Below are 14,999 nucleotides of genomic sequence, written 5' to 3'. Positions count from 1 at the left end.
CCCCAGTATGGCATACTGGCAAGAGCTGGTGCACCGTACTGGGGCAGACCAGCTTCCCCAGGGGGCAATTTAAAGGGCCGGGGGCTCCCAGCAGTGGCTGGAGCCCCCGGCCCTTTAAATTGCCTCCAGAGCCCCGCTGCTGGAGCCCTGGGGTAGCGGCTGTAGGGCTCCGACAGCTATTTAAAGAGCCTGGGGCTCCCCTGCTTCTACCACCCGGGCCATTTAAAATCCACTGGAGCCCCGCCGCCGCTTCCCCAGGGCTCTGCGGCTATTAAAGAACCGGGATGGTAGAAGCAGGAGCACTTACCTTACAGGTTGGGCTGGGGCTGGCTCTGACCCCCTCAACCCCGCCCTTTCTGCCCTAGGCCCTGCCCCTTCCGGGGGCCAGAGCTGGCCCCAGAGTACCAGTAAGTCACTCGATTTACTTTCACCCCTGAGAATGCTATTTGATTTTGCATTACTTCTCTTGTCTTGCTTACTACTGATTAGAATTACTTCTCGTGTCTTGCTTACTACACTCCTGCTAATACATTGAGAATGCTATTTGATTTTTATTCAACAGTATTATACTGTTGACTCATATTTAGCTTGTGATCCACTATGATACTGAAATCCCTTTCTGCAGTATTCCTTCCTATGCAGTCATTTCCCATTTTGTATATGTATACCTGATTGCTCCTTCCTAAGTGGAGTACTTTGTAATTGTCCAAATTAAATTTCATCCTATTTACTTCAGATAATTTCTCCAGTTTGTCCAGATCATTTTGAATTTTAATCGTATCCTCCAAAGCACTTGAAACTTTCAACTTGACTGGGAACCAATGATAACTACTCTCTGGGAACCAACTTCCAACCAGTTATGCACCCACCATAGAGTAGCTCCATCTAGATTGTATTTCCCTAGCTTGTTTATGAGAAGGTCATGTGAGACGGAATCAAAGCCTTACTAAATTCAAGATATACCAGATCTACCACTTCCGCCCCCCCCCCACAAGGCTTGTTACCCTGTCAAAGAAATCTATCAGGTTGATTTGATGTGATTTGTTCTTGACAAATCCATGCTGACTTTTTCTTATCACCCTATTATCTTCTAGATATTCACAAACTGATTGCTTGATTATTTGCTCCATTATCTTTCCAAGTACTGAAGTTAAACTGACTGGTCTGTAATTCCCGGGATTGTCCTTGTTTCCCTTTTTTTATAGATGCCCTTTTCTAGTCTTCTGGAATGTCTCCCATCTTCCATGACTTTTCAAAGATGATCACTAATGGCTCAGATATCTCCTCAGTCAGCTCCTTGAGTATGGTAGTAGTGTGGTCATAGCAGCTCCAATGCATAGCAGCTCTTCCCCCACCTCAACTGTTTGCATAAGAGAAGTGACCTGGTTTCCCTGTATCTTGGTTTCCATATTGGCCTTGTGAAGCCACACACAACTAACACAAGTTAGGACAAACCTGAGACTACTCTAACCTATGCCAAGAACCTACCTGGTATTCAGCCTGCCCAGAACTGGGGAGAATTTAATGGCCTTTGGTAGGCAGGAGATCAGTTTAGGTGATCTAATGGTTCCTTCTGGCCTTAAACTCTATGAAAATGAAAAAGAGGAATATTGGCTTTAAAAGCTCCTGGAGTTGCACTGTGTGCTCCTTAGCTGTAGCTGAGGATCTGGGCCAATAACTGTGTCTGTATTTAATAATCCTCCCCGCTATAAAACAAAACAGAAAAACCTCTCTATCCCCACCAAAACATAAAACTCTGTGACCAATGTCTGCCTTGTCTGTGTGCTTGGTCATGGCATGTGTGGAAAGAGGATGTGCAACAGAAAACAGGCCAGGGGGAAATCTCCAAAGAATTCCTTCATGCTTATTGTATATTTGTATTTAGTGAAATAAAATACTGAGCAACAAGAAGTGCAAGAGGCAATATATCCTGTAAGCATGAAGTGGAAGAAAGTAAGATTGTTCATCCTTAAAGGCAATGTCAAGACCAGATATATCAGTATCCCCCAAAATGCAAATGGTTTTTGATTTATTTTTAATAAAATAATTAATCTTACTGTTCCTCCTTTAAAGCCCCCTCTTACATCTTTAGGATGCAAGTATATTGGGACATAGACTTTGTTACACTCTCTCTATAGCTACACCCATGCAATTCTATTGTCCTCATTAAGGTCATATGGGTGTAACTGAGGGCGAAATATGTTCCTTATGTTTGTCTGGCATATTTTACCTTTTCTGAAGCAATGCTGTACCTTTTCTACATATGCAATGCTATACATTATTACCTTTAACAACAACAAAATATTTTGATTAGTGGTGAAGCCCAAACTTCCCCCAAAGAATCTATGCCTTGCACATAGAAGTTCAAACTAAGGTGGGAAGGTAATGGCTAACTATGATCATGGTAGTGCTCCAGAAGGTCAGAGTTGAAATGTGGAATGAGCAGTTTGGATAGGTATGTAGTGAAAGGTACGATGTTTGCTAGTACAGATAGGCTCGAGAGAATTCCCAGCACAAGCAGTTCTAAAAACTGGGAGAAAAGCTGAAGGCTATAAATTAAAATAAAAATTAAAATAAAAAATCAGAAGCCACAGAGAAAGTCGTTTGCTTTGCAGAATGTGAGATGTGACCTTTGAACTTCAGGGTAGCACAGAAAGAGAATCCTTGCTCTTTTCAGTTAGGCAAGTTCGTTTTATTTATGTTTTTAGTCCTATGTTCTATGTGATGCAGTTTTCTAATATTGTTAAAGCTAATGTCACTAGTGGGCACAGCTTGTATATGTCAACATTAATCTCTAGTATGACCAAGTAGGGTCAAGTATTAGTGGGGTAGCCATGTTGGTCTGTATCCACAAAAACAACGAGGAGTCTGGTGGCACCTTAAAGCTTGTTGTTCAAGTAAGGTCAATAAATTATAGGGAGGAATGTTAAGAGAACACTTTCATGACAAACTGCCACAAAATATATACAAATAATAATACTTAGCTCTTACAGAAGGGATTGAACAGGACACATTCTGTTTTATTAAATTTTTAAAAACCCTCTAAGTTAAAAGACTATTATTTAGGTTGCAAAGGCAAGAATTTTAAAGTTCAAAAATGCCAGATTTACCATTGTCTGTTCAACCTTAATGATCCTAATGCACATGCCACAAGGGGAGAGACCATTTTTAATTACATGATCATGTGCTATTGTTTTCCCACAGGACCCCTGCCTTACTCAGTGCACAAGATGGATGCACAAGGCGTCAGAATAAAAGCTATGTGGGCAACAGTAAAATAGGTAAATCCTAACTTTTGACTTCTTGACTTTGCAACTAAATAAGGCCAGCACATACAGGTTACTTCACTGATTTACATCAGCTGAATATCCAGCCCATAGATTCATGGATCCAGCTTCTGCTCTCTGTGTAAAAATCAGGAGTAAATATAATGCAATAAAATGTGTGAAAAAGAATGGAGATGAAACAAGTATCAGGCCTTCAGCGTTCAAGGTCAGGATTGCATACTTCTGAGGGAACAAAATCAAGGCTGATCCAAGGTCAGGCGCCACTTCTCAGAAAGAGATGGGCAGATCTGGAGGACCCCTAATGGAAAAGTGAACAGTTTTTACAGATTATTGTTAGTATTGTGCCTGGAGGCCCCAACCAGAATCAGGGACCCATTGTTTAAGGCTCAGTAGAAACACCTAGTAAGAGACGGTCCTTGCTCCAAAGAGCTTCCTATCTAAAGAGACAAGATGGCAAAAGATGGGAGAAAAGGAATTGTTGTATTCCCATTTTACTGAGCTGCAGAAGGATGATGTGACCTGCCCAAAATTCCATGGGAAGTCTGTGGCTGATCTGGGAATCCAACTCAGATTCCTCAAGTCCCAGCCAGATCCTTTAACCCACAAGATCATCCTTTTTCCCAGTCTTAGTTTTGAAATTTTATCAAACAAATTAATCTCTGGTGTCACTTCATTAACTTTAGTTGGGCCTCATGTGTTAAAACTCCTAGGGCTGCTGTTGGAAATAGGTATGTGTTGCCCTGAACTGGGTTTCATCCCAACACCTGGATAGAACCCCACGAGAGTCCATGAGGCTCTGCAGGATTCTGCCTGCACACAGCGGCTTTTAGAATCACAACCTAGGAGGGTGAGAGAGAAACAGTCAAATCATACATAAATGTAGGACACTCATATGCACTGGGATTTTTATCATTATTCATTCTACAAATAAAGTCCCAAATATTTCCATCTGCCTCTCAACCTGGCCATCATTACTTGGCTGGATTCTTATATGCATTCCAGCAGAGATAGGATGCTTATAAGAAATCAAGTAGCTCTGGGTCAAGAAATGTTGATTTAAGGAAAGGGAGTGAAAATGACTGTCTGTGACTTTGTCTGATTTGGGGCTCAAAACAGATAGAATCTGGCCTTAAAATTAGACTGGGTGTCTTTCTAGCAATGGTATTCACTAGTTCAAACAAAAGTTACGGGCCTAATGCAGAAATTGTTGGTGAGGTTCTGTGGCCTGTGATATGTAGGAAGTCAGACCAGATGATCATAGTAGGCCTTTCTGGCCTCAAAAGCTATGACAAATGGACCTTTGTCGCCCCCTTTTCTCCTAATTCAAGATCAAAAATTGCTTTTAAAAATTGCTCTACTGAAGTTTTTCTCTTTTGGAACAAATTCACAGGTTCATATTGGACAATGCTCACTCCTGCAAACTTTGCAAGGGCCTGATCCTCAGCAAGCACAAATCAGTGCAGCTCCATTGAAGTTATGAACATGCACAATAGCTGCATTTATATAAATAGTTAATAGATAGTGCCAGTAGATGGCACTCAAGAATATGCAGCATCGTTCCTGGATTTAATAAAATTTCTTGTTGTGCTCTAGAAATGGGTTCCTTCGTAGAGCTCTTCATCTCTGACTACAATTCAGTGAACTTTGCTAATTTGCACCAGCTGAGGAGCTGGCCCCAAGAAAAAGCGTCTGATTCTCCACATTTTCAAATGGAATATTAAAGTTAGGAAATATTTGTAAAAGTTTGGTAGCATTTACTGTGACTCATACCTTTCTTTAAAGCTGTTGGTTTTTTACCTCAACCCTTAGGCCCTGATTCTGCAGTTGTCTCTGTGCAGACTGATCCCTACACCCATGTGGAACCAATTGTAGGACTGGAGCCTTAGACTTTCTTCAGTCTTGTGTTAAACTTTAGTAAATTGCTTACTCTCTGAAGTGCAGATATTTCATTTTTTAATGCCGGTGTTATTTGTGATAATTCTTAAAGGTTAAACCAATGAGAACAGTGATGTGCACTGTTTACAAATATCAAGCCAAAAACTTTGTTAATGGTAATATATATTTTCTCACATACACGGGAAAATGTTCAAATATATACCGATCTACACATTAAAGGGAGACTAAACTAAGGCCTAGATTGAGCCTGTGCTCATTGCCTTCGCTAGGGGGCGGAGCGTAGCTCAGCCTCACAAATGTTTCACTACTCCTGCCTTGCTCCCATGGGATAATAATTCACACCACTTCTTTGCTAAGTATATATTACTGCACTTCCCTTCAGCTCCACCGGCCAACATATTGAGTGGAGTGGGCCAAGACTCCATCCACTCCCTGCCCTCCTCTGGACATCCCCACCTGCTTGCTTGGGAGTGAGACTGGGTGTGCAGCCCCAGCTGTCACCTCACACCTGAAATACAGATGCATGGAGGCTGCCCAGGGGTATGACTCTACATGGCTGCATTAGGGCTTGGCACAATCAGGCCTTCATTAGGTGGCATCCAAATGCAACTCACTCACCAAACGTAGAGAGATGCGAGAAGAATCCTGAGCTATTGTGTAACGGAACAAGCTGAACTTTGGAGATCCTGTCGTAATAATGTCTCGTCTTTAAAACAAGGCAAGGAACTCTGAAAGAGATTATGCATATTTATACCCAATTAAGAGCACATGAAGAGCTCTTTCAAACATTTGTGGAGCTGAAAAGATAGATTTGCAAATGGACAGAATAAAAGAAAAATGTAGAAGTAAAACTTCAAAGAGGTTGTAAGAGACAACTCTGCCAGGGCATAAGGTGACAAATTATCTTCAGTCTATGAATTTCTGACCTCTACTGCATATGCATAAATTAAAGGCGCTACTGAAAGTGACACGACTGAAACAAACCTAACCCCTATAAGTTAACTCTGGTTGAAATTCCTCCCTATGCAGAGAGGCAGCCCAATGCCTGTGGACATCTTACCTCCCAACAGAGCTGGCGTTTGCTAGCATGGAGGGGATATTATTGCGAAACACTGCCGAAAGATTCATTCACTCTTGCTGTATTTCCCTTCTGGTTTGCCAACATATGATGTTGTGCTGCTTTTCTAGCACCAGGCCAGGCCTTTCTGGTGTGGCCACCCCTGCACCCCAAATGCACTCACAGACTCGGCCTCCTACAGCTCAGATCCCTTTTCACTAAATTATTAGTGTGCATTAGCATTGATGAAAAACCTGACCTGGGAATTTCTAAACTTCCGATCATTTCTGTCATTGAGGTTTATTTTTTTTACTAGACCATTCTTTACAGCTGTTGCTACATATGTGGGGAACAGACTAGCAACTATAGCCCAAACTCTCCTCCCAGATGTGAATCCAAAATAAATCCAGTGAATGAAATCAGTGGGATTACTTTGGGTTTATAGCAGTATAACTGATGGGAGAATCTGGCCCACGCTTCTTGTTTGGGGGCTTTCTTTCTATTTCATTTCTCTGCAGCATCGAGAGCCTAATCTCCTTGGAACACAGCATGTAGAGTCTAATCTCTCTGTAACACAGTGTGTTTCAGACTTAAAATCTCTGTAAGTAGACAGCAAAGAGACTACTCTTGATGACCACCTGATTGACAGCTACTTGCTCACAAACAGCTGTCAGGGTTTTATTTTTTTTCTTTTGAAAATGAACCTGTGCAGCAGATATGGTCTTAAACTTATTGTGTTGTAAGTTGCAGTCAGAGGCATAAGCAGTTTCTGAGATATGGGTACCTGTGGCTAGCGGGGTCGGCTTCAGAGCCTGAGCCGCAACTTCAAAGTGCTGTCTGTGCAGGCATTTTCAGAGCAGTACTGTGGGCCCCGCTAGGCCTGGAAAACTTGCTTTTGCTTGCTCCAAAATGATATGTAGATTATATCCCTTCCTGTCCTGGTTTGGTCACAATAGCCAAATTAAGCAGACAGCGCTGTACAAGTAAGTGAGATGAGATGTGAGGGGTTTTTTTTGTTTGTTTGTTTGCTAAGCAAATATTTTTAAAATAATGCTCACAATTTTATTCAAAATTTTAAAAAAAATCTGCTTTAGCCTAAGAACACTTAAAAAAAATAAAAGCCACAATAAATACTGGTGCAAAGGAGGATTGGATCGTTTTTTGTTTGGTGATCGGAGGGGTTTTTTTTTTTTTTTTACAAGTTTTGGATGTGGGTAGAAAATAGTGCTTGGAATGATGCCCTAGTTGCCCCCTTAATTATGCAGCCATCAACCCATCTCTATGATGAATAGACCGTGCCTAGTCCTTAGTTAATGTGACCGACTATCCAGCTTGCACACCTCATACAGGGGTTGCTCACCGTTGCCGTCCCTGGGTACATCCAGGGTGGAAAAATGCTACCGTGCTGGTTCAGCAGCATTTTATACACATTTTCACAGGTGTAAATATTTGCATGGAGTGCCAGGGTAGTGGAGAATCGAGCCCAGAGTGAAGACCTTACATTGCTGTGACTGAAAGCAGAACTTAGTCCAGTCTGTGCAATTACTTCCTCTAGGTCAATCTATTTTTCCAGGTGCCAGAGTACACCAGCTCCAATCCAATCTAGCTGTGTTCCATTACAGGAATGGAACAAAGCAGCCAATATATACTAGTGACTCCAGCTAGAATTTGTACTCTATTTCCTTATTTTGTCTGTAATGTACCTGGCACCCAAACCCAATCAACTTGAATGCTCAATCTCAACAAAATGAGCCAAATTCTGCTTTTACTTTCACCAGAGCGAATCCTTGGTAACTCCATAGACTTTAATAGAGTGACTCTAAATTTACACCAGTGCACCAGAGAGCAGAACGTGGACCAGAAACATTCAAACAGGGCACAGTGCTGATTTCTATTAGCTGATACATTATCTTGAAGAACTAACCCCCCGAAAAAATCACCTCTCAAGCTTCCATGCAAAGATTCTGCTTTCTTTCTCCCTTGCTCCAGATTTGCATGAGATTGCATAGCTCAGTACAGCATTAATGGGTTTTATTTAAGACAAAGAAATCTAAAGGCAACGGATCAGCCATTCGTTACAAACATCTGCAAGGATAAGGTAAACTCTAGAAAGAAAAAAACATATTAGCGGTTCCTAACAGAAGCAGGAGTCAGAAGTCTTTCTTAGAGGATAAAAATGAGAAAAAAAAACATGGACAGATAATTCACTCAACTAAGTGGTAGCAGTAGCTGAACAAGAAAAGTGAGAGGGGGGAAGCTAGAATTTCAGCATGCAGGCATGGGTATCCATGTTGCCATAGCAACTTTGCCATGGAATAAAGTATTTTGCTCCTTTCTTTAGAAAGAGATGCTGTGCTAAAAAAAGGCACTTTACATTTTTTTAAACAAATCCATAACAACCCTTTGAGTGTGCCACCATGTCTTAATTTTCCTAATGCTGCAGAATCTGCAGTCATTATTTTATTACATTTTGAAAGGGCATTGTGGATTTTAAAAGGACACCGTGATACTTCTTTCTTTTAATGTCATTTTTAGCTGTTTCTCTTCTCCTCTCTATCATTGAGATTACCCTATTAAAAGCCTGAATTCCCACACATCTCTCAACCCTCCACCCCCTTATTGGTGTGTCCTTTGTTATTTGACTGGCAGTGCTTTGGCAGTCAGCATACACTGCACTAGATCTATGGCTGCCTTCCGGCTGAAGCTAAGACTGTTTGTTTCCTTTTAGTTTTATGGAATGAGATTCTGATTCTAGTGTCAGACTAAGGCACTCCTCTGACTTCAGAGTTACTCCACTGTCAGTAGAGCTGGTTGGGAATCTTCTGACAACCTTTTTATGTTGGAAAATGGCAATTTGTTGAAACCAAAACTTTCCATGAGAATGTATCTGTTGCGATGGAACTTTTGTTGGGAAAAAATGTTCAGGTCCAGGAGGGAGGGAGCAAATGACTCACCTGAGAGTGGCCCAGTGGTTAAGGTGCTCACCTGGCACAGAGAAGACCTAGCTTCAAGTCCCCATTCTATCTGATTGAAAGCAGGGACTTGAACTTGGACCATCCACATCATAGAATATCAGGGTTGGAAGGGACCTCAGGAGGTCATCTAGTCCAACCCCTGCTCAAAGCAGGGCTAATCCCCAATTTTTGCCTCAGATCCCTAAATGGCCCCCTCAAGGATTGAACTCACAACCCTGGGTTTAGCAAGCCAATGCTCAAACCACTGAGCTATCCCTCCCCACCTGTACTGGATGAGTGCCTAACCAATGGGCTATGGAATCAGTTTCATATTTATTTTCTTTTTTTTTTTTTGGGGGGGGGGGGGGGGGTAAAAATCTTTGAAAGGTCTTGGTTTCATCCAAATGAAGAGTGGAAAAAATTGTGTGGGTCTGGAATACCATTTTCTACCTATCTCTAATTGTAAGCCAGAGTAACATTTGGCTTCAGAGCTACTAAAGCAGTGATCAAAATGCATTTGACTATGCCCTCCTTCCTTGTGTTTAGAGTCGCTTATGCCCCTCTCCCCCACAAGTGCATACACCGTCACCCAGCCCTGAAGGCAGAGGGGAGAGCAGCAGCAGCTGCCAGGCACCCAGCTCTGAAGGCAGCGCTATGCCAGCAGCAGTGCAGAAGTAAGGGTGGCAATGTGAAAAGTGACATTTGTCAAGATCACTTTTCACAGCAGATTTAGTGCCCCATTGCCACCCTTACTTCTGCACTGCTGCTGGCACCCTGGGGCTGACAGCCAGAGTCCTGCTGCCACCTTCCGGTGAGGGACTTGCAGGGGTGAAGGGGAAAGGCGAGACCAAGCCTGGCCTGCCTCTTGGTGAGGGTTTGAGGGAATGGGGAAGGAGAATCCCAGGATGGTAGGGCTCCGGCTATTAGCCCTGGGGTGGCAGGGCTCTGGCTGTTCCCTTTATCCCATCTCCCGGCTGTGCATGGCCCTTCTAGAGCACGAGCCCCAGCCCCCCAGGGCTGACAGCCAGAGCTCTTAAAAAAAGCAAAAAAAAAAAAACCCCACACAGCTCCCACCTCCCTTGACACATTCCTGTGCCTCCCTTAGGAGGCCTGCCCCATAGTTTGAGAACCACTGTACTAAAGGAACATCAGTCTAACTTGTACCTTGACCACATGCTCCCCAATTCAAAACATGATTCTGCTATCTTGCCATTGTAATTCAGGAGTAAATCCACTGACGTCAGTAACGTTACACATAGGTGTTGGAGGAGAATCAGAGCACTGAATGCAAAGTCCTAGTTAGAACTGGTTTAAAAGTTTTAACAAATAGGCACTTTAAAAAATATTACCAAGTGACTTAGGTGCCTAAACCCCATCTTCAAAAGTGACTTAGGAAATGTTGACAATGGGACTGAGGTGCTTTTGGCAGTTTTATCCCAAAACTAAGCATTTTTTTTAAACATGCTGCAGTCCCCCTTCCCCGCAGCAGCACTTTTTTGCTCAAGACATACAAAGACTTTATTTTTATGAGATTTGTCTTGTAAGAGAAGCTTTGCTTCATTTATGGGCTATCTGAAGGACAGCCAGCCTGAAATGGTAAATTATAGAATACCACTGTTTTTAAATGTACGGTAGCAAAGCTTTTATGTGCTCACATACTACATTGATAGGGAAGCTATACATATCTACCTATATCAGTCAGACCTTCGAAAGGGTAAGCAAAGCATCTCTGACCCCCCCCTGCTTTGTAGGAAAACAGTATTGCGTACATTAGGAGACAGCTAGAAACTTGCTCATTCTGTAATAATATCTGCACCCTGTTACTATTGACCTGTCATCCAGTGTGCTATATATGTCTTAATTAGACTTCACACTCCACAGGACAAGCACAATAGGCCTGATTCTAGTTTCACTTGCACCAGTTTCACACTGGTGCAACTTCATTGCCTTCATGATACTCCTGGTTTAGACCAGTGAGAAATCAGATGTGGGTCTGCTGTATTCTCTGGGTGAAATCCTAGCTCCACTGAAGTTAATGACAAAATGCCCACTGACTTCAATGGAGCTAGGATTTCACCCCATGTGCACATATGGGACTATATAAATAAAGTTTTGCAGGACTTCGCTAGTCTCACATTTTGTTGGAATGAGAAAACCACACTCTGAGACAAATGACATCTTTCTGGCTGCTTGTATTCTATGTATTGGACCAATTTCGGTACTTTTACAATTCTGAACTGGTGTCAGGCCAGAGGAATTCCACTTAAATCAATACTCTGATTACACTGCTGTAACTGAAAGGAGCCATTGCATCAGTTCAAAATACAGGGTCAGATTCACTGGTATATTCTGACTACTTTGTGCTACTCTGGGGATGCAAAGCAGCCATAAATCCAGTTTACCAGGCTGGCGTTAGCCCAGTTTGTCTTTGCTTTGTGACACCAGAGCATCACAGAGCTGCTGGAGTAGATTGGTGAATTTGTCCTACAGTCCATTAAATCATGGAAACAAAGGACCAGATCCTCAGCTGGTATAAATTGGTATATCTCCAAGTAAGTCAAAAGAATGATGCCAGATTGCACCAACTAAGGATCTAGCCTTTAAAGTTTTAAATTCCAAAAGTGGCATAGCATTAGGACACTACAATGTATCCACTTCAGCTAGATAAATAAGCAAGGCTATATTGCTTTATAGATTCAGCTGAACTGTATTTGAAATGTAGGAATACTCCGAGTGCTAAATTCTTAGCCCATTTTAACAGGGAGATTAGCTTTTATTTTTCTTTTGAATAAATCACTGGCCTTTATTTGGAAATGACTGCTGTTAACAGCATAGCCAATCCTTTTGGTGCACTAAAGACTTTTCATTTTAAACTAGATAATTGGATAGTTTAAAAATCTTGGCTGGAAAAAGAGGTTGTGAGGGGGCAGGGGGTGGAAAGCCTTTCAGATTGCAAAGCACATTGATGACAACTCCGTGCTTTTGTTTCCATTGCTCAGACACTAACACTGCCATGAAGAGGCTGTGTGCCGGCGACTTGCATACAAATGCCCTACTTTCTCTCAGCTGGATGTCTCTATCCAGCACTGTTGCAATGTTGTGTTATGCACCTTGCTTTAGGTGCAGTGATGCACCCAAAAGGTGATTTAGTATACTTTTTGGTGAACTAGATTTCCCTCTTGCCACAAATCGATTAGCATGTAATGTATCAGATCTCTTAGCATAAAGCCACTCTTCCAGCCCTCCCTCCCTGCCAGGCAGTCCTTACCTGCCACGAGGAGAAAAAGGATGCTGGGCTGAGTAACTGAGGGTTAGTGGGGTGTCTGCCTCCCATCAATTCGTCAGTGCAGACATCGCAGCCTTCGGCATCTCGCCAGTCCCAGTAAGGGATGGTGAAGTTCTCATCTCCTGTGATCTTCTGGATCTCGTGTTCCCACAGCAGCAAGAACAGCCGATGCCAAGGTAGAAAACCTGGGGCTTCATGGGCAAAATCAATATTCCTCCATATGCTTGACCCACCTAGCAAGGTGTCATGAGAGACGTAGTAATGCATCCATACGAAGAGGTCATAAATGTTGATGTTCCTGAACATGGGGGTTGAGCCATTGTTCATCTGAGCATAGGTTCCACTGGCGATGACATAGTCCTGGCTGGGGGTGTGCTTTGCCAAGTTAAGGTAGGCGAGGAACTTATTCTTCTCTCTGCTACTAAGCTGGAAGATGCTTCTTCTCATAAGCATTCTCCTCTCGGCACAGTTGGGCCCTGAGAAGCCAAACCTGCACTCCCCGCAGTTGAATCCCATAAAGTTGCTGCTGCATTGGCATGTCCTGTTATAAAACACAGCAGGCCAGTCCTCTCTGTCGTCCACACCTGTGAAGGGGAACTGTGGCCCGAGTGGGGCACGGGACAAAAGGATCTCCTGGCAGGAGCCCCTGCTCGAGAGTTCTCCACAGGGGGACCCATCCCCAGCCCACAGTGGACAACATTCCTTCCTCAGCAGGCTCTCTGAAGATGCACAGGCTCGGGGGAACTGCCCAGATGAAGGCTGCAGAATCCCCAGCAGGAAACCCAGGGCCAAGAGAGACATCCTCACACAATAGCAGGCAACCTTCAGTGCTGTGGCTCAGTGCATGAATAGATCTTACCCCTGCCACAGCCCTGCATATGAAAGAAATTTTTCCCCTCCGGTGGGAAAGTTTCACTCCTGACTTTTTTTTTTTTTTTTTAAACCATGCACACTTCAATCTCCTTCGCCATCTACTACACATACACACAATTCTCTGTTAATCTGATTATCACATGTTCTGGGTGAAATCCAAGTGACTTATTTTCCCCTGCCCCTTTAGCATTCAACATATACAGACTTATTATAAGCAGTCATCTTCTGCCTGTCACATGATCCTTTTCCTCTGGCAACTGTGCAGCAAGTAAAACTTGGATACAGAAATAGTGACAGCCATTTTAATTCCTTGTTTGCTTATGTGCATTAGAATAATGATTTGTTGTTTTTTTTAAAAATAGATTAAGTCTGTTGAATTAAATAAGCACAGCAAATCTCTGGATTAAAATAAACATTATCTATCCCCCTCAATATGAGACTCATAAAATGACCCTATTAGGCCAAAGAGTGTGTGAAAGTAGGATCCAGTGCAGAATTAAGGGTTTGGTTTTGGTGACGTGTTCAGACTGAGAACACTTCTCTTCCTCCTAGCCTGGTTCACTGCAGAATAACTTCACAGCATCCCTTCTCTGACAGAAGGTCCCATTATAAACTTTTAGGGGCAGGTTCTCATCCAGTAGCTATATTGAGATTTAGTGCAGCTATGACAGTTAACACCAGCCCAGAACATGCTTCTTGGCTTTCTCCATTAGTAAAACTTTGTACAAGGGAAATTACAGGGAGGAAATGGCAGGGGAGAGAGTCAACCTGGGACAGCGCTACAACCATCCACTCCCCGATCTGGAAAAGGGACCGTGATCCCTGCATTTGCCCTGGGAGGGAGTTTGCAGACCCTGGATCTACATGTTGTAACTGATGTTACATTGGCTGTGTTCCAGACCATCCACAACCCCTTTCTTCTCTGCTGGCCTATGCAGAGCCTAGCTGTGCATCACGCAGGCTGCTGGAGTGTCTCTTTATGCCTGCCTTGCAGCAGCACTGCAATCATTCCACTGTGAGTGGAGCAGGGGAGCCTTCCACTGTCCCTAAACTGCTGGCTGAATTGCACATTTAGAAATTTCCCCTCCGTCTTGTCTTTTATGAAACTGGGGTTTCTGTTGTTGCGGGACATTTTTTTAAAGGCAAGGGGATGGGATTACCACTGACTGAGGATTGCTGAGAGTTTCCGTGCGGCTGGAGCACCAGATAGGCAAAGCAAGGGAGAGCTTGGCTTGGAAATGTTGCCTTTTGCTGGAATCAGCAGGTCATCACATGATCCTGCTGAGGAGCACGAGGAGCCTTAATCCTGTTGCCGTCTATGCTCCAGCAATGCAGACAGATTATCACAGGGTCTCCTTGGGCTCGGGGCCTGTGGTTTTGGGGTTGCTTTTTTAATTGCTTCTAACCCCACTGACGTTTATTGTGCTCTCTCTGCTATTCATCTCTCATTTCTCGTGCTAGGCTTGTTGTACATTGCATGACAGAACTGCCACCCGTTTAGTTTTCGGTGTCAGGATGCTTAGGAAACGCATGCAATTCCATGGCTTTAACTAGCTCTGTTAGGTTCGCTGGTGTAGAGCCAGGTAATTGAGAAGAGAGACAGAAAGCCAGGCAGGAGGAGGGGCGGGGGAAGGCTCTGGGTGGAC

General features: G+C 43.2%; 1 protein-coding gene across 1 annotated transcript in view; it reads right to left on the bottom strand.

Annotated features, from left to right (window-relative positions):
* Positions 1-13,922, bottom strand: part of TYR (tyrosinase) — an 82,940-nt gene extending 69,018 nt beyond the window's left edge. Inside the window, exon 1 of the mRNA XM_038373394.2 lies at positions 12,463-13,922. Coding sequence (XP_038229322.1) covers positions 12,463-13,281 — 819 coding nt within the window. The 5' untranslated portion in view covers positions 13,282-13,922. The remainder of the gene's footprint in view (positions 1-12,462) is intronic.
* Positions 13,923-14,999: the final 1,077 nt, after the last annotated feature.

The sequence above is a fragment of the Dermochelys coriacea genome, chromosome 1 (assembly GCF_009764565.3).
Source record: "Dermochelys coriacea isolate rDerCor1 chromosome 1, rDerCor1.pri.v4, whole genome shotgun sequence".
Taxonomy (NCBI): Eukaryota; Metazoa; Chordata; order Testudines; family Dermochelyidae; genus Dermochelys; species Dermochelys coriacea.
Note: the sequence above shows the minus strand (reverse complement) of the source record. Positions and strands in the feature narration are given on the sequence as shown.